This window comes from Eleutherodactylus coqui, chromosome 3 (genome assembly GCF_035609145.1).
Source record: "Eleutherodactylus coqui strain aEleCoq1 chromosome 3, aEleCoq1.hap1, whole genome shotgun sequence".
NCBI lineage: Eukaryota > Metazoa > Chordata > Amphibia > Anura > Eleutherodactylidae > Eleutherodactylus > Eleutherodactylus coqui.
The window spans coordinates 56,288,468-56,307,569 of record NC_089839.1 but is presented as its reverse complement, the minus strand read 5'-3'; the positions used below and the strand labels follow the sequence as shown (position 1 = coordinate 56,307,569).

The 19,102-nt window shown below is 40.2% G+C and overlaps 1 protein-coding gene across 2 annotated transcripts in view; it reads left to right on the top strand.

Annotated features, from left to right (window-relative positions):
- Positions 1-19,102, top strand: part of MACROD2 (mono-ADP ribosylhydrolase 2) — a 1,963,046-nt gene that overhangs the window by 1,938,476 nt on the left and 5,468 nt on the right. For both annotated transcript variants that reach the window (XM_066595626.1, XM_066595625.1), the window contains exons 19-20: positions 13,650-13,730; positions 15,517-15,594. In XM_066595626.1, the coding sequence (XP_066451723.1) occupies positions 13,650-13,730; positions 15,517-15,594 (159 nt within the window). The remainder of the gene's footprint in view (positions 1-13,649; positions 13,731-15,516; positions 15,595-19,102) is intronic.

Sequence of the window (19,102 nt, the reverse complement as noted above, 5' to 3'; positions counted from 1 at the left end):
CACTTGTTGGCGTTCCTGTTAACATATCACTAAAAGATTGAAAAAAAATGTGTAACTTTTCTGAGTTATCTCACAGAAGGAAGAACAGAAGTCACACATATCCAGTCATGTCAAGGCATTTCATATCAAACCACTGTCTGGAATTCAGAATGCAAAAGAGCTTTCATAGAAATGTGGGTGATCGAAATGAACAAGCAAGTAAAGCAGGTTAAGGAGCAGAGCTTACAGGTCCTGGACCCAAATGCAAAATATTTAACTGTTCTCTATTGCTGAACTAGCTGAGCTATCACATGCCATGACCTGTAATGACTGCATTATCCTGTGCACTCATTGTAATATCTATATACACTACATCTTAGTAACATTGTTCCTAGTTATGTAATTTATTTCCTGTTGCTATAGTAGCTCCAACATATTCCATAGTGCTGTATAGAGATTGTCATCACTCATATCACTCAATGTTCCTTATAGGACTATCATTTTTCCTATCTCACACCCACTAGGGACATTTAGGCCGCCTGCACATGGCCTCCGTATTCCTTAGCAAATACCACCCATAGCATGCTATGGAAAAGTGATTCTTTCTGCGCATGAGTGGAAAGCAATTGCGGTTTGCACTTGTGGAGGAAAAAATTGCAGCATTCTCCATTTTTGCGTGGATTCTACGTGGACGGCTTCCATTGAGGTCAATGGAAGCCGTCCGATCCGCGGTCCTTCCACAATTGACATTGTGGAAAGGACGCGGATTCTGTATCATTGCTAGGCAGGAGTTAAAAAAAAAATCTGTACCATACATCTCTGACGCTGAGACGTGAAGATTATCTGCAGTACAGATGTAGAAAGGAAAGGCATGTATACGTGGACGCTGCTGCTGCCAGAGTCAGATTCTGCTGCGGGATTCTGCAGGTAGCCTTAAACTTTTTAGAGAGGTAACTGGGGAGGATATACAAACTCCATGGAGATATTGCCCATACTTAGATTCAGACCCAGGACCCCAGCGCTGCAAGACAATGGTGCTAACCACTGAGCCACCATGCTGCCCATACATATATTATTAAATTAAAAGGGTTGTCTGGTTACCGGACAACATTACTGTTACAGCGCCAACTGTCTTAAAAGAGCAATATTTATCCATCCTCTGTTGTGTGGATCCAGCTCTGTTGCCTCACTGTCCTTCCAGTGATTGTTGTAGAAGAATACGCCAGTGCTAGTCACCTGACTGCTGCAGCCAATCAGAGGCAGCATTGTCATCCCTCTGAACTCCTGGGATCATGGTGCCTAGGATGTGAGTGCTGACAACAAAAGAACACCTTCTGATTGGCTGCAGTGGTCAGTTGACTTTAGCTGATGCATTCTTCCATAATAGTGACTGTGAGGACAGCATGGCAATAGCGCTGGATCTCCATGGCAGAGATCCAGCACTTCTTGTTATTTTAAGACAGTTGGAGTTATAGCAGCAATGTTGTCTGGTAACCTGGTAATCCCTTAACCTCAGCTTTCATTACTCTTTCACATTGCCTATACTTCCCTCTTATGTGGCTAAACACCCATTTGGCTCCTTGGACATAGGTGCCGATGTGTGTGTTCACAGTACCTGCATACCCTGCTGCTTCACCCTATAAGATTACTGAAAGGGTAGTAAATAGAGATGAGTGAGTATACTCGCTAAGGCACATTACTCGAGTGAGTAGTGCCTTAGCCGAGTATCTCCCCACTCGTCTCTAAAGATTCGGGGGGCGGGGGAGAGCGGGAAGGAACGGAGGGGAGATCTCTCTCTCCCTCTCTTCCCCCCACTCCTCACCACAACTGACCTGTCACCCGCGCCGGCCCCCGAATCTTTAGAGACGAGCGGGGAGATACTCGGCTAAGGCACTACTTGCTCAAGTAATATGCCTTAGCGAGTATACTCGCTCATCTCTAGTAGTGAAGCTTAAAGTACTGTAAGTGTGATGTAAGAAAACAGCATGTATGTCTGTGGATCAATCTTAGTTTCAGATTTGCAAAATTCTGAGTCAACTCAGTTTAGCTAAATAAAATCAGTAGCAAACAGTTCTGGGCCCTGTTTTTGGCAGTCCTGGATGATCACAGCAATTTGCATACTATGCAGTGTGCACTATTCTCAGATTGGTTAGCACTGATCACATGAGCAACCCTAGCCAATCAAAAAGTGGATATAGTGCAATGGCCATCTTCGATGGCTGAAAACGGAACCCAGAAACGGTGGATCAGATGGAAAGCAAAGAAAAACTACAGGTAATATACCCTTGTTCCCCTCTAGTCCCCATAGAAACTTTTGTCCAGAAATCAGAGAATTACTTAACTATCTTAGATTTTCTCATGTGCCTCAGATTCTCATGCCACGATGGAGAACACACACAATATTGGAACATTCTTAAACTTTTGTGTTTTTCTATATTTTTTGAGATCAGAAAACAAAACAAAAAAACTCGGATTGGAATACTTATTTATCGGGGAGGCAGAAAACACGTTTTTGTTTTTTTCTTCTCGGTAACCGTTTGTACTTTTCTTTTTTCATTATTTTAATTTAAACCACAGAAAAAAGTAAATCAGAAAACACACTATGACCTGGCAAACTGTTTTCCTACTTGTTATAGTAGAGCAAGCATTGTATTCAAAGCACAACTCTAAAGTATAAAGAAATGGTAACATTTTTCCCAAAGTATGGAAAACAAAGGGGCTTTTGTGTTTTAATCCTATCATAATTGAGAATGGTCTCATGCTTGCTGATCGGACTTATTGTTGTATTGTTGATATCCATCAGCGCACATTCGAGTCTTGTTTTCCTTTATTTTCAATATAAGCATAAAATACAACAGCAATGACAAAAAAATGCATTATCTTGCTGTGAACATAAAAGTGCTTGTTCCAACTTTCAAGTGATTTCTTAAAATCACTGCGGGGAGTTAGAGGAGACCAGACATTGGGTTGAAATATTATTGTAATAGTTTATTTTTGGATAACTTTGTATGTAAGCTGCGCTTTTAATGCTGTAAGATTACGGTCATTAACAGAACAGTGGGTTTTATTGCTGTACTGTGACAAATGTGATGTCAGGGTTTTATAATGTTCTTAAGTGTAGTATGAAGTTACATAACCTTCTTAGTCATTATATTGTGGGTGCCTGTCAGTCTGTGAAATGGGACATTTCTGAGGACGTAAAAGTCTGGCCTTAAAGCCTCTCTACAGGCAAAAACTGAAAATTCTGCTTTATTATAGACTTATGAAGCTTTACTTGCCCCTTAGCCTTTTATTTCTTAAATTCCTTAGCTCTCCCTTTTCTCATGAGCCAGGAGTTTATATAAGAAATTCACTGATTGTCACTAACAGTGACCATGGATATTGTGCCTCATGCCTGGTCACAGATACAAGTGTTCACAGTATATAGAAACTGGAAGGTGATGGAAAAAATACAACAAGGCAGCAGCTGTCGTGATGTAACATATAGAGGTGTAATGTGCTGAATGCTGTAGCAAAGGACAAGAACAGAATTGGATCATGAAGGTGTAGTGGTCAACAACAGGATACCATCTTAGGATGGTCAAACACATGAAATAATTGTTGAATGAACTACTGGAAGAAGGTGGTATGGACTAGTCGATCATGTTTTCTTTTACATGTGGACGGCTGGGTGCATGTACGTCACTTACACTACCGTTCAAAAATTTTAGAACACCTCAATTTTTTCAGATATTTAAGATATTAACACAGTTCAAGACCAGTAAATAATGTGAAATGGTTCAAAAGTAGGTTTAAAAACATAGAAAATATGAAATTTTAACCTGAAACGCAACTATAGTTTGAATTTATGATTTTAACTAAAGGGCTTTTTTTAGGAAGCACAATAAGGACAGCTGCTCTGCAACACAGAAAGTAAGTTATGGTTAGAAATGGGATGCAGACTATTCCTACAGGTATCTCAACTTTTGCAAATTACTTTCAAACCCTCTGGTTCTTTATAACCAGTGTTGGAACAGACTGCATTACAACACCCTCTAGGGCAGGATCTAGATAGTTTTGCTCTTCGGGACACAGCACATTGATATCATATTGGAAAGAAAAATGCCATTCAGCAAAGAAAGACAGACAATTACAACTTTTAGAAGTGTAGGTCTCTTCTACAGAGAAATTGCCAAGAAAGCCAAGGTGGTAGTCAGTAGTTTCCTATACCATCAAAAGGCATCTAGAAACTGGAGGAAACTTTGACAGGAAGAGGTCTGGCAGACCAAATGCCACTACAAAATCAAGTTTTTGAATTAACAGTTTGAGTAAAAGGTGCATCACAGCCCAAAATATTCAAGCACAGCTTAAGGGAGAAAACAAATAAAGAAGTTTCCATTTCAATTGTGAAGAGAAGACTTCTATCCGCTGGTGTGACAGGTGGAGTGTCAGTAAGAAAGCCTTTGCTAAGATTGCAAAATAAAGAAAAAGACTTGGCTGAGCCAAGCAGCACCTCCACCAGACTACTGAAGAGTGAAAGGTCTTATTGACAGATGAATCAAAATTCGGCACCTTTGGTACATCATGTTGAGTTTTTGTATGCTGTCAAGTAGGTAAAAACATGGTTCCTGAGCGTGTGACACCAACTGTTAAACATGGATGAGAAAGCATGATGGTTTGGGACCTTTTTGCTGGTTCCAGAGTTCGCAACTTGCACAGGATGTCTGGCACGCTGGACCAAAAGGGCTATCACAGCATTTTGATACGTCATGCAATACTTTCTAGTGTACACCTAGCTGGTTAGGGGTTCATATTACAAGACCCAAAACATATTTCTGGGAACTACTTAAGAAGAAGAAGCCGGTAGGCTTCGAAGAATGTAATGACCCGTACACTCTCCAGACTGAAACCCTATTGACCTTGGTTGGACTGAACTGGACAGTAGGGTGAAAGCAAAGCAACCTACAAGTGCAGCACATTTGTGGGAACTTCTGCAACAAGCTTGGGAAGACATTTCTGAACAATATCTGAATGCAATTGTAGAAAGAATTCCTCGATTCTGTTATATCAGCTAGAGGTGGCTACTTTGAACAGTCAAAAATCAAGATTTAATTTGGTGAAATCAAGTCAATCCATTATTTTTATTCATCTTAATTTGTTAATTCGTTCTGTGCTTTCATTTCAAAGCACATTTGAGATATTAAACTGTGTAAATATCAATAAAAACTGGAAATATTGAGGTGTTCTAAAACTTTTGATATTTTGAAAAAGTTGGACACTAACTTGTAGGAAATCTACCTTCTAACAGGTTCTGCTGAGGCATTGTAACATCTCCCGTTTGCACACTAAACTTCCCAGAGGAGTATTGCATGGCCTTTCAAGTCCCCTCATATCTACGAGGTGGTCTCTACAAAGAGAAACTGTACCACTTCCGACCCACATCATAGGCCTCTCACCCAGCCAGCAAGAATCCCACTGACAAGGGGCAAAAATCCTGAAAAGTCTGTCTGTACATGGTACTTTTTTTTCTGCTAGTGAATTGCTGAATAATTATAATACAAATGTTTAATTATAATTCGCATTTTAATAATAGTCATGAGACTGACTTTTTTCATCAATGAGTTAGAATGAAGAGTATATAGCAAAGTGCAGTGAATATGAACTCACTTGCAGAAGGAAATGCAATGGTCACATCTTCCTGTTTTTCAATGTGGTCACTCTTTGTTTGGTTGATATATTAAATTCTCTATTAACTAATATTTACTTTAGTAACTCAAATACCCCTCATTTATTTCAGTGACGTACCTTAGAATTTACAATGACCCATGTCTTTATAGAAATACATTTATTTGATGTGTTGGTGGGCGAGTCTTAAATATTTGAGCACGCCAGGAGATTTCACTTTTCTCAGATCTCTTTTCAACTTTAGCTTTGCAGTGGCACTTTTAAGAACAGTACCTTTTACAGATGAAAGGATTGCGTTTCTCAATTACTTAACAGTTGGAGTCTAGTCATTAATTCATAATGATTACCTGCTGCCTAAAAATCTTCTTTATCTTAATACCATTAGAAAATCTCTAATTGTATTTGGGGGAAAAATAGCTTTTAATAGGTTTTATTATACCCACTGTGTACCTTAAAAGTAGACCCACGAAGTTAATGTTCCTGCAAAAAATACATCATCTCAAAAAAATTACCAGCAAGAAAAGGTGAACATAGCAAATGAGAAGAAAGTGTGGTCATAAGAGCCTGTGATCCGGCTATCAGCAAGCAGTAGGCTGTGTTCTGTAATTCTGCGCTCTTTTGGTTCATTATTATGAGATGTGTGAGATGGAGGCCATTGGAGGGATTATGTTCTTCTGACTGAGGAGCTGGAACATTTAGAAAAGATGTGAAAGAACAGCAGGAATATGTTTAATTTTAACCGCTGTGATTTCTTATTATGGTTAAATAATGCTCTTATTTAAAGACATGACCTGAAAACCGACCTTGTACTGTATCACGTATATTGAAAGCCATGATAGATGTCATTCTTTAAGTACAAACTATTCAAGCTATCTAAAGACAGATATAACGAGTGCACTCCTAGTGCCAAAATGGGAACCGTTAATTATAAAGTGTCTGAAGCAAATCATTATATGAACAACCTGTAGAACTAAGCAAGGCTCCAAATGACACATATGATACAGCCAATAAAAAACCCTAAACTTTGAGTATAGAAACATTTAAAAAGTCACTAGAAAAGGTGGAGTGAACCTAAATAAAATACGAATGCCACCATTTCAGTTTCATATCGTGCAATACCAATGTCATCTATCATCAACAGCAAAGTAAAAAACCCCATTAGAGCAATAAAACTGTAACCAATCAAAAACCAATAAGAAACATAATGGGGCAGATTTACCAATACCGTCTAATACTTAGACAGTGCAAACTTAGTCTTAAAGTGCGCCCGTTTATCACAATGACTCATGCTAGATATTAAATCTGCCATAACTCTTTAAAATGTCTAGTCTACGAGTATTTTTACACAGGGCAACTGTCCCAATGACTATCGCTGGAGTGATAATAGTTCACTGAATCCTCCCATCCTCCAGAATGGATCAGAGATGACTTCTGGCTGCCCACCTCCTTTCCGAGTAAACAGGTGAACGACTGCCTGTTTACACAGGCAAATCACTGTTTGAGTTTTGTACCGGCATTAAACTTAACAGTGAACATTAAAGGGGTTGTCCCGCGCCGAAACGTTTTTTGTTTTTTTTTCAATAGCCCCCCCGTTCGGCGTGAGACAAACCCGATGAATGTGTTGAAAAAAAAAAACGGATAGTACTTACCGAATCCCCGCGTTCCGGTGACTTCTTACTTACCTTGCGAAGATGGCCGCCGGGATCTTCACCCTCGGTGGACCGCAGGTCTTCTGTGCGGTCCATTGCCGATTCCAGCCTCCTGATTGGCTGGAATCGGCACACGTGACGGGGCGGAGCTACGAGGAGCAGCTCTCCAGCACGAGCAGCCCCATTCAACACGGAGAAGACCGGACTGCACAAGCGCGTCTAATCGGGCGATTAGACGCTGAAAATTAGACGGCACCATGGAGACGAGGAAGCTAGCAACGGAGCAGGTAAGTGAATAACTTCTGTATGGCTCATAATTAATGCACAATGTACATTACAAAGTGCATAAATATGGCGATACAGAAGTGTATACCCCAACTTTGTTTCACGGGACAACCCCTTTAAGCGAACAAATCATTGTTCATCATTGTCACTGACAGTGCTTACACTGTATGACTACACTGCTCAACAGCATTTTTGCATCTGGTGTGTGTTATGTCAATTCTTATAGATTTTTGGGTGTAGAATCCGAATTTACCTTTAGAAAAGATGCATCATGTAAGGTTCTTATGGAATTTAGATTTTTTTCAATTTAAAAAAAAAAGGTTTTTGTGTTTGTGCTCATTTTCTGGTGAATTATATATATAAAATTAAATCAGTGACTAAGCTAAACTCTTTATTTGAATGTAATACACAGTGGATGAAGTTCTAAAACTGGTCACTAGATGGCAGAACAATGTAGTTGAGCAGGAAGGTTACCGACATGAGCCTATCTGTACTGCTGTTTAGTGTTTGTTGTAATCTGCATGAAGCACTTCTCTTCATTCTTACCGCAGCATATCAATTTTTTTGTGTTTCATTCACAAATACATTACCAGAAAAACATTATTGAGCTCTGAGTGGTATTTTTTTTTTGCTTTTAAAACCAGACAATATTTGGCAATACCGTATTATTGTATATGTAATAGTGCTATGTATCTCAGAAATGTGACATGACAGATGGAATCTGATTCTTCCAGTGAATACAGCACCCCAAAATTAGTTGAATCAACCTGTTTCCAAACTAGATACAGAATTTTTTTTTATTTGTTGACCAGTGTTATTGCTCAATTTTGAGCAATATAAGAAAAAAAAAACGGAACGATAATTGTTCTGTGCAAAAGGGCCCGAAGGTTATAGAATTTTTAAAAAAAGGAAGGGCTTTATATGTTGACTCACTTGGTATTCTAATAACAATCACCGATAAGCCTTCCACCTTGCTTAGCTGCGTCCTACACAGCACAGACTGGGCCTTTTTTGTAGGGTTGTTGTCCACTTCTCTACTCCAGCTGCCTGTTGTCCAAGCTGACCACCAGGCAGAGTCTATAGATCACGGAGCTCCACAATGGCACACAGGTGGTAAGTATTAACGCTTTACTCCACCTCGCCTACTTAATGAAGGGGTCTGTCCGGCCTTGAAACACGTTGTTTTGTCTCAGCTCTTAATAAAATTGTAAATACTTGTCTCCTTGGACTGATGTGTGCGCCATTGTGGAGGTTCCTCATCTGTCATCCGATTGTCTAAATTTATACCACCTATTATTTGGCTTAGTTCAATGCCCCTTTCATCCACTTAATATGGTTTTTGCTTTTCTCTAGATCAACACAGTAGGATTATAGGTTGCACCTTTGCCTTTTTTCAACCTTATCCCATGCTGTATATAACCGTTTCTAAAAATATAATCGCGTTTGTGATATTTCAGCCTTCAAAAAGGCTTGTAATTGCAGATTTCACATCAGTGCTGCAATCGCTGCTGCCTATGAGCAATACACGGCCTTGTTAATTTTCCACTTTTATAATACAAATATATCACTTTATGTTCAGTGACGGATATGTGGTCCAATTTACATGGTGTTTATACAGGTATTAAAGGCACATCTCGGTCATGTAGCATATTGATAGACTGTCAGACGCCCAATTTTCTTTCCGCTGTCATAAAGTTTGTAGATCAAATGTAAGCACAGGCTGAGTTGACTTGGCTCGTACAGTAGTGCAATGTGCCCTCCGTATATCTTTCTTCCTTCATAATGATTCATTGTACACTGTACCCGCCTGAAAAAGGGGTAATTAGCCTCTTTGAAAGGAAAATAAATGAGCATAATAGAGTTGTATATAAAGACTACAAACAGCTTGAAGAACATTGTATGTGCAGAAGCTTTGTGCCGTCTCATGCAGTGAAATGGATTCTTGTTAATTTATAGTATGTTAGCGCTGAGAGGTGGGATTTTAGAATGTATCTGATCACATACAAAAGAATTCATCACCAGGTTTATGTTGCCCAATCAATGGGTAGGTAGCGTGCTCCTGGGACAGGTTTGCATATTGCAGGCATGTATTTCTTATTCTGAAACTTTGCTCGAAGTCAGGGAGATGGGACCGCACCAGCCTCTCCCTGTCCGGATTGCCTAGAATGACAGCATTTAGAGGATGTAAATTGGAACAATATAGGTAATGCAGTGGCAGGATCCCTAGCATTAAGGAGGAAATATGGAGTTCTCCAACCATTTTGTGTCCATCTCCAGCCAATTTTTTCTTCATGGAAATGGACAGATGATTGAACAGAGTCCTGTCTTATTCTAGCCTGTTGATGTGTGGCAGGTTTCCTGACCTCACCGCAAAAGTGCGTTATTGAATTTTCTCAAACTTATGCAATCAGACTAGAGTAGAGTTGCTACCTGGACACAGAATCCTGGACTCCTACCCCATTGTTTGCGTTTCAGACTCCGCTAGCTGTAAATTCAAATGGGACCCTGGACTCCTCCCCCTGGTGCTAGTGTATGGATGAATTCAGATGCCGGGGAAAGGTCCAGGAACCTGTGTGAGTTTGCAGCAGATGGCGTTTGGAATGGAACTTCAGTTAAGTGAATGCACTGGCTGGTCTGGCTTCTGCCCAGCCGAGGCGTATACTGTTGGAGGTTACTATTACTACTGGGGCCACTGTGAGGGTCACTATTACTACTGGGGCCACTAAGGTCAATACTATTAATACTGGGGCTACTATCAGGGTCACTATTACTACTAGGGAAACTATTAATATGGGGCCACATATAGGGTCACTATTATCACTGAGACCACTAGCGGAGTCACTACTACTATTGGAGCCACCATTGAGGCCATTACTGGGGACACTATTGCTATTGTGGCCACTGAGGGGGCACAATTACTAGTTGAGGCTACTAGAATAACAAAGTTAAAAACGTACATTGTGATAAGCCATGCCCCCAATCACACTCCTAAAACACGGACCTTTTACCTTGGCTGGTAGTTTTTGTGACACAGGTGGCAAAAATAAACTGGAGTGATAAATTGCATAGTTATTAACTCATCAAGCCCTTTGTAGTGTGAACAAAAAACACCCTCCCCTTAGCCTCCATATCCTTGAGGTTGGTCGAGACTTTCTTGTTATTAACTTGGTGTAAAGTAATTTCATAATTGAATGGACTTATTTCTGGCAGGTGTTGATAGAGTTTCAGCCTGTGGCTGAACATTTACGTCATAACTTTCAGAAGTTGGTGAAGTTTTTGTACGGAGTTTTTCTAAAGAAGGTCATGGCCAATAATTTTATACCTCTATTAGTTGTGTCTGATTTATTCATTAATTATTAGAGGGTAAGCTAGCTTAAAGGGATTGTCCAGGTTCCATATAGGATTTTTTTTTTAAAAATCAATCCAAATTTGTTAAAACAAAACCAGCTGTACTTTTCCATCTCATCCTCACCCCCGATTCATAATCTAGTGCTGCTGCCCCTCAACCCTCACGGTCTTTTTTTTTAAAGACTACCACCTGACAGCAACAGCCGTTTTCCAACTATCACCGCTCAAACACTGTGAGGCATGATGTCAAGAGAATGGCACCCGACCATTGTGGCCTCTGATTTAATTTTACTAGTGTTTCAAGGAACAATAATTTATCTCAACCAAACTTGGTACAAATACTCTCCATGATGCAATTGAACTGGGGGTGGGGGAAATTCAACTGTTTGTTGCTCATAGAAGCCAATCACAGCACAGCTTTCATTTTACTAGAGAAGCTTAAGGAATGATGATTGGTTGCTATATGCAAAAACACAGTTTCAATAAATGAGTCCTATTGTATATTCTATGGTAAAATTAGATGCTTTGTGATTGAGTGTGGTGAATAATTTAGATCTGTGGTGGATCTGGAATGCCTCTGAAAAAATGGAAGCCCATCAGACAAGTCCAGCCGAAAGCAAAGAAAGAGAAAAGTTACTGTGAGTGAGTGACTTAGGCTATTAACATGACCAAGAATTTAAGAATGAAAGGGACAGAGCCAGGACAGCAAGGGCCGCAGAGACCTCAGAATAGCATGAGTCCAAATTCCAAAAGAAAGATTCAGGACATCAAGAGTTGCAGAGACCCAAAAAACACATCAGCCAATTCTAAAAGAGAAAGGCAGAGCCAGTTCATTAAGGGGGTCAAAGCATCCCAATTTGTTGCTGGTAGGTTTTCAACATGATTCACATAAGGATTACAATTAACATCCGACTGTTGTTATTGGATGTATGGACCAACCATGTAGCTTCTCTTATGCCAAGAAAAAAAAAGGAGCCTCCTGGAATGTGCTGTAGGAGTGATAATCTGGACAACACCGGGTACATAGGCTAATGTACTTTAAAAATGAAATATGAAAAAGCTTTACTAAAGCAGGATAAAAAGAAATCTTGTACTTCCAGTGTACAGTAACTGCATACTAGTACAACAGACTTCAGTGCTCGCACAGCAGGTTCACTTCCCTTCTCCTGTAAACCTGATAATATTCTACATTGTGATGAAGCAAGCACTGCCAGATACATATATAACTTCTGTACCCCTCCTTGAGGAAAGTCCATCTTGTGAATGTGGGACCAGACTGCTGTAGATCACAGTGTACCTGGCTGGGATGGGTTTAATATGCATTGCATTACATTACATGTATTTATTTCGAAGTATTAATATACATGACTGTTTTGTGCATAATGAAAATCTGAAGATTAAATTGAAAGCAGTGGCAACTAGAGGGCGTAATATGTGTGTTGTGGCTTTGGCTCATTTGACACCCCCAACCCCCATAGTTTAAAGGGTTCAAACGTGTTGACAGGTTCCCTTTAAAAGGCAGTGAACCAGTGTATCTTGCTAAGCAGTTGCGAACTGCTTTCAATGCCTTGACCCTGAACTGGACTGCTGTATTACTTGGATCTGCCAGGGAGAATGCTCTGTGACCTGTAGTCTGCAAATGGTTTCAGACCACTTCCAGCACACTTTTGTATCTAAGGCGAGTGAAAGCCTTTCATCCCTGCCTATATGTGTTACCAGAGATTGAGCTAGTGCCAAGCCCACAGTGGCCCCGCATTCACTTAGTCGCCCTGTAAGCTTAACAGAGACTGTAACTGCCCAGCTGCATGCCCGTTAAAGACTGCCCCAACCAGAGTAAAGTTTTATTTCATTCAACTATTCTGTGTCTTCCTCCATTTTTGTGTGAAGGTCAAGGGTCACATAAAAGCAAACAATCCTTTTACAGGATGGATGGATGGATGGATAAATGAATAGACAGGATAGGAGACTGGTAAAATAGTAATAGAAAGGAATACAGCCTGGAATTTACAGTATATTTTAATATAATATTAATGTACATAATTGGCTTGTTTTTTAAAGGGATTTTCAAGGGAAATACCATTGATGACTTATCTTCAGGTTGGTCATCAATAGTTGATCGGTTGGGATCTAGTGGCGATAGTGAGTGCTCGATCAGTCGTTCAGCTGAGGTGAACTATTTATGACCTCTCCTGTGCATACGACATCAATAGTATTTCCATGGAAAAGCCCTTTAATAACTGTGGGGTAGTCAAAGGTACAATATAAAAATAGTATGAATAGATGAATATCTCTTTTCATTTAGTAACATAGTATGTAAGGCTGAATGAAGACAATGTCCATTTAGTTCAGCCTGTTTATCTTCCTATGTTGTAGATCCAGATGAAGGCAAAAAAACCCAAGAGGCAGGAGCCAATTAGCCCTTTTGGGGGAAAATTTCTTCCCGACTCCGTAGAGGCAATCAGACTGTTCCCTGGATCAACCCCTAATAGTTCCTACCTGCCTGTATACCCGGATTAACAATTAACCTAAGATTTATATCCTGTAATACATCCGGAAAGACATCAAGTCCCCCTTTAAACTCCTCTATGGATTTTGCCATCACCACATCCTCAGGCAGAGAGTTCCACATACATAGTTATTTGGATACATATTCGAACGACCAATTATATTATGAAAAGAAATTAAAAAAAAATAATTAAAATATTTTTTTTTTCTGTTTACTAGAACCAAACCATGAAAGTCAAGGGACCATTCCAATTACTGATACGTGCAGTCAACCAGAATCTGAAGAAATATCTGAGGATGGTACAGTAATTCATATGTTTTACATCATTCTAAATCTATCCAGGTGCTTATTAATTAAGTTATTAAGACTGATGTGTAGATTGTCAGCATTCACCAAAAAAGAGGAGCTTTTCTACTTCCAGAACAACAGATACTTGCCCTAGACCTTTATTTAATACCATTCCAAGGCAAAGTGACATAGAGCACATGGCTCACCAACCATTTATTCCAATCTCTGTCCATCTCATGATGTTTGCGAGGAACAATTTTATAGAAGCTAAAAGGGGTTATCTTGGAACTATTTATTACAAAAACCTACTCAGGTTTGTGTCCCAACATAAAAGGAGACTTAGTCCCCTTTCCCACTCCCCCTACCACTATCATTCCCCTGGTGCCCCGTTGGTCTTCACTTCTGGACGTAGAGCAATTCTATCCCAACACCAGGATATGTGATCACTGCAGATAATCACTGGTCCTGGTGTCAATGATGTCATCTCTGGCTCCCTGCACCAAGAAGTGAAGACTAGCAGGGGACCAGGCACCAGAGGAATGGGAGCGGGGAAGGTGCATATGTCTTCTCTTATGGTGCCACAGGTGGCTGAGCAGGTTTATAAAACAAAATAAAAGTCCCCCGATAACCCCTTTAAGTAACCAAATAATATTTTCTGCGAGTATGGATGAATCTGGAGTAACTGCATGAGAATATACAAACTTCATCCTGATGATGATAACTATGTATTTTTTAACCTCTTGATGACATCCGCCAATGTGTTCTGAGACTGTATGGAATGGGGTCAGGAGCTCAAGTATATTAAGAGGTTTATTATTTTAGCATTTGAGCAGAGATATACTGTATATGTTACAGGCAATGTGTGAAATAAGTTGTATAGAATGCCAAAAATGGGATTTCAAAATATCAAATGCTAAATGTTTCACACATTTCATAGGCATTCTATGTAATGCCAAAAGGCGAACCAATAAGCATAAGATACTCCCACTGGCAGTGGACTGTGCCCCCCTCACACAGGCACGCCATTTTTTCCCTACACCAAAGATATGATTCCACCCTTCATACCATCAACCCGCATTATCTTCTTCCAATGTCCCACAATCCAACCCTCATCCTGTTCTGCAGCCAGTCACCATTGACAGAGCCAGTCTAGCCCAGACTCAAGAGACCACAACGCTTGCAAGCTACATGCTAGGCTGATGAAGTCTGGATCTCCATCTGTCAAAGTGAAGTTACAGCTGTCAGAACATAGGTCCTCTTTGGATCCCTTCATGCAGTGCCTCATGTGCTGCTGCCCATCTGCCAATGCAGGGACCTGTGTCTCTGGCAATGCCATGTCTGCTGCTGGGGTTTGTTAGGACAGGAGTCAGGACCCATCAAACTCCTCACTTGTCTTTGCGTCCACCCCTTCAGCAATGTGACTGACTTAGTCAGAAAAGGACCATAGAGGTCAATGCTGTGTTTTTTTCTTTTTTTCAGTAAGAAAGTCCTATAGTTTTGTATTTCACATTTTCATATATGCCTTTATTTTTTCAGTAAAGGTCTCTTCATGACTTTCTTGTCATACTTTGTCTTCTATACAATGCCTGCTTTTCACACATTGCCTGTAACATATATATTATTTCTAGAAAACCACTTAACAGTCTGATAACGCAGTTACAATAGTGCTCAGCAGATATAATGTACTATTGCTCCCAGTATTCACCAATGGGTCGTAGGTACCATTGATAATTGGAGAGTGTCTGACCTGGACTGCATGGTGTACAGTAACAGAATGGTGTTTTTTCTCTATTTCAGTTCAAATGCTTAGTCAGAACATAGACAGACCACATGATGAGGATGAGGATGATGATGATGAAGATGGAGATAATACCGGTAAGTATAAATGCAAAAGAGTATTTCCAAAAAAGGTTTACAATTGGCTTAATTGGGAGATTATAATTGAGGCATTTTGGAAGTAGTGCCGGTCTCAGTACAGGGAAAGGAGCTCATGGGTTTTCTGTATATTGCAAATGCCTGAGGCTGCATTAGCAGGGTCGTATTTTCGATCCAAGTCTGTACATTTCTTGGCATTTCTTGTTTTTCTGTTTTCCTCTGCTCTAGTTTTTGGCAAGATATATTCAGACCCATCACAATACTGCTGTGAGCATGCAACCTAATACAATGGGAGAAAAATAATATCCTAATAATTGACCAGTCATGGAAAGTGGAGAACAAGACAAACCCTTCCTAATTCAACCGTACGGCTGTTAATTGTTAACACTGGGGGAATTCCAGTGCTTTCACATTTCACAGTTCTCCAGAGTCCTAGTTTATAGTTTTAGTGTGCCAATTGATGGGGATGATGGGTAGGGAAACCTCCCATGACACCTATATTCCCTAATAGGACATATGGACAGAGGTTCTCCTGAAGCAACACACATATGACTTATCATATATACATGCGGTTTGCACTTCAATCTATACAGGGTGATTAAAAAAAAGAATAGTGCAGAAGTGCAGTTTATTTCTTAATTTACGAAGAGACATACAACAACCAGAATGACATGAAAAGATAGAACTTTTCCAGTTTTTATGCACCCCGTATGGCAAGTGTGCAAGAAGCAGCAGTGTTGGTAGACTATGAAGATACCTATGGCAACATGGGGCAGTGGTAGTAAAAGAAGATATACAGCAGATAACTTAATTGCACCTATAGGTGAGATCTTCTTTTACCATCAGTGCCCCCTATGATATCATCAGTTTATCAACACGACTGCTATTCATAATTATTGTATATAATTATTCTAACACTAAGGCCTTCTGCACACAGGCAGAGTTGGATTCCGCATGCGAAATCCGACCCTGTGCCTGGCCGGCGTCCGGGCAGAAATCATTTTGCTGTACTGCGGATGATCCGCACATTGAGCCGTTTGACATACGCAGTATAGAATTTTTTTTTTTAAATCACTGCTTTTCTCACATCATTGCTAGGCGTCATTGCAGAATGGCTTCTGATCGGATGGCTTCCACTGACTTCAATAAAAGCTGTCCGTGCAGAGTCCACACAGAATCGCAGCATGCTGCGATTTCTTCTCCGTGAGCGGAAAATCGCAATCAATTTCCGCTTGTGGAGATGAAATCGCGATTTGCCATAGCATGCTATGGGCTGTATTTGCTGTGGAATCCAGAGGCAGACGCCGGCTCCAGTTTCCACAGTGCAAATCCACCTGTGTGCAGGCTGCCTAAGAGATCTGGTGTACTGGTTAAAGATCCAGGGCATGTGCCCATCAGGTACTAGCAATACCACTGACAAGTGTACACTATTCTATCAAAAAGTTTTTGGACACCTCTATAAGTAGAATAGATAGTGTCTTATTAGCATGTCACATGTCCTAAACCTTGCTACATGAGATGTAGAGCCTTGAAGGTGTCAAGCATAGCTTATGAAAGGAAGTGCATGTTATTGGATAAATGGGTTATACCGCTGCACACAAGCCGTCCATCATGAAACGGAATGCAGCTGCTCATCTACAGTGGTGGAAGGAGCGTCGTCATTGGATGGTTGAGCAATGAAAGAGCATTCTATGGAGTGATGAATCACATTACTCTGTCTTCAAATCCGATGGATGTACCTCGGGGTGGAGGAGCCCCGGGAACGCCTTTTGCCTGAGTGTGTTGTGCCAACAGTTAACTACGGTGGAGGTTCCATTATGGTCTGGGGCTATATTATGTGGCATGGTCTCAGTTCATTGGTTGTAGTAGCAAGAACCATGAACATGGAGGTGTAGAATGTGGCAATACTATGGGAATGGTCACTCATACTTCCAACAAGACCACATGCCTTGTCACAAACCCAATGCTGTTTTACGATGGTTTGAGCATATGGATGTTGCACAATTGGTCTGGCCTGCACCGAGTTTCGACCTAAACCCTGCTGAATACCTTTGGGACAAAATGAAACATCAGGTCAGGAAATATGAACAAAACTTGCCAGACATTTGCAGCAGTGTATGAGACGTTAGAAGAAAGTACGCCACGGAGAGTATGTGACCTCATTAGGCCCAAAGGAATCACACCAAGTATTAACATATATAAATTAATACTATATTTTATTCTTGCTCAGCTTTCCATTACTTTTGCCAAGCTAGTATAGATTTTCACAGGTTCCCACCAAGATGTTGCATAACTCATTTTAATGCTTAATTTATTATCAAATCTACATTTAGGGATGAAATCTCAGGCTGCTGCATATAAGTTTAGTACAATAGTAACACAAAAACATCAGGAAATCTAAAATGGCTATTTCACATAAGCTTTGGTTATGGAAACCTGGTTCGCTGTGTACACAATGCTACCTCCTGGAACTGCATTGAATGAATATGATATCAGCATTACCGAGCATGAAATGCTGATAATATGGAGCAGTAGTTTGCACTCAGCTAGATATTGCACAGCATAAAGAAAATTTAATGTGTAGCTATTGCCTACACACATTCATTCTACCAATTTACAAGGACCCATAGGCAATACTGAGACATGACGCACAAAGCCGAAAAATCATCATCTTTGTGTTTGCCTGACAAATGAAATTTCTGGATTTTTTTTTGCAATGTCAAAATTGAATTTATCATTACAAAATGTTACCCGCAATGCTGAATATATAAATATTATGGTTTAGTAATTAAACAGGGTCATGTAAAGGTTCTTAAGTTTAAAAAAAAATAAATACATTGCAGCTTGCATAATTATTCAACCTCTGTGCAGCAGAAACTCAGTTTGCAAAGATAACAGATATTGACCTAACAGTTGTATTACAATAGTAGCTGTCAATACTCTTGGCTTTAAAATGACATGAAAAACATGTTGAGATTACTTACAGAACTGGAGCTACATTTGAAATGGGGTCAGGAATACTGAATTTACAGTATTGAGTGGGTGGGTGTGTGGGGGGGGGGGGCGGGGGGGGGGAGATTACCAGCGCAGCAGAGAAGCTCTGTGATCCTTTTGCCTCTTCCAACCCCAGGGGAGGAATCTGAGGAAAGTAAAAAGGAGCGGTGGAGCTCTTTCTGCTGCTGATTTACAGGAAAACTGGCTTTTCTCATAGGAAGTTGAATAACATGCAGCCAGTTTACTAATACTGAACCGTAACAAAGAGTTACATTGTGGCTATTTTTTTTACCTTTAATAAAGAAAAGCTGGGTAAAATTACAGATTGAATACCATTTTATGAGAGTTGTGTCTCCCAAATTTTATGATCTCTCCTAACCAGGTGAGGGTTGACATCAATTTTTGATTATGTTATCTCTCCCCCACCCCCTAAACCAGACAGCATATTTGCTCTCTGATTGTCACCTTTGGGTTTTTCCACCAGAATATCACTGTTCTACTCCGTTTAACACTG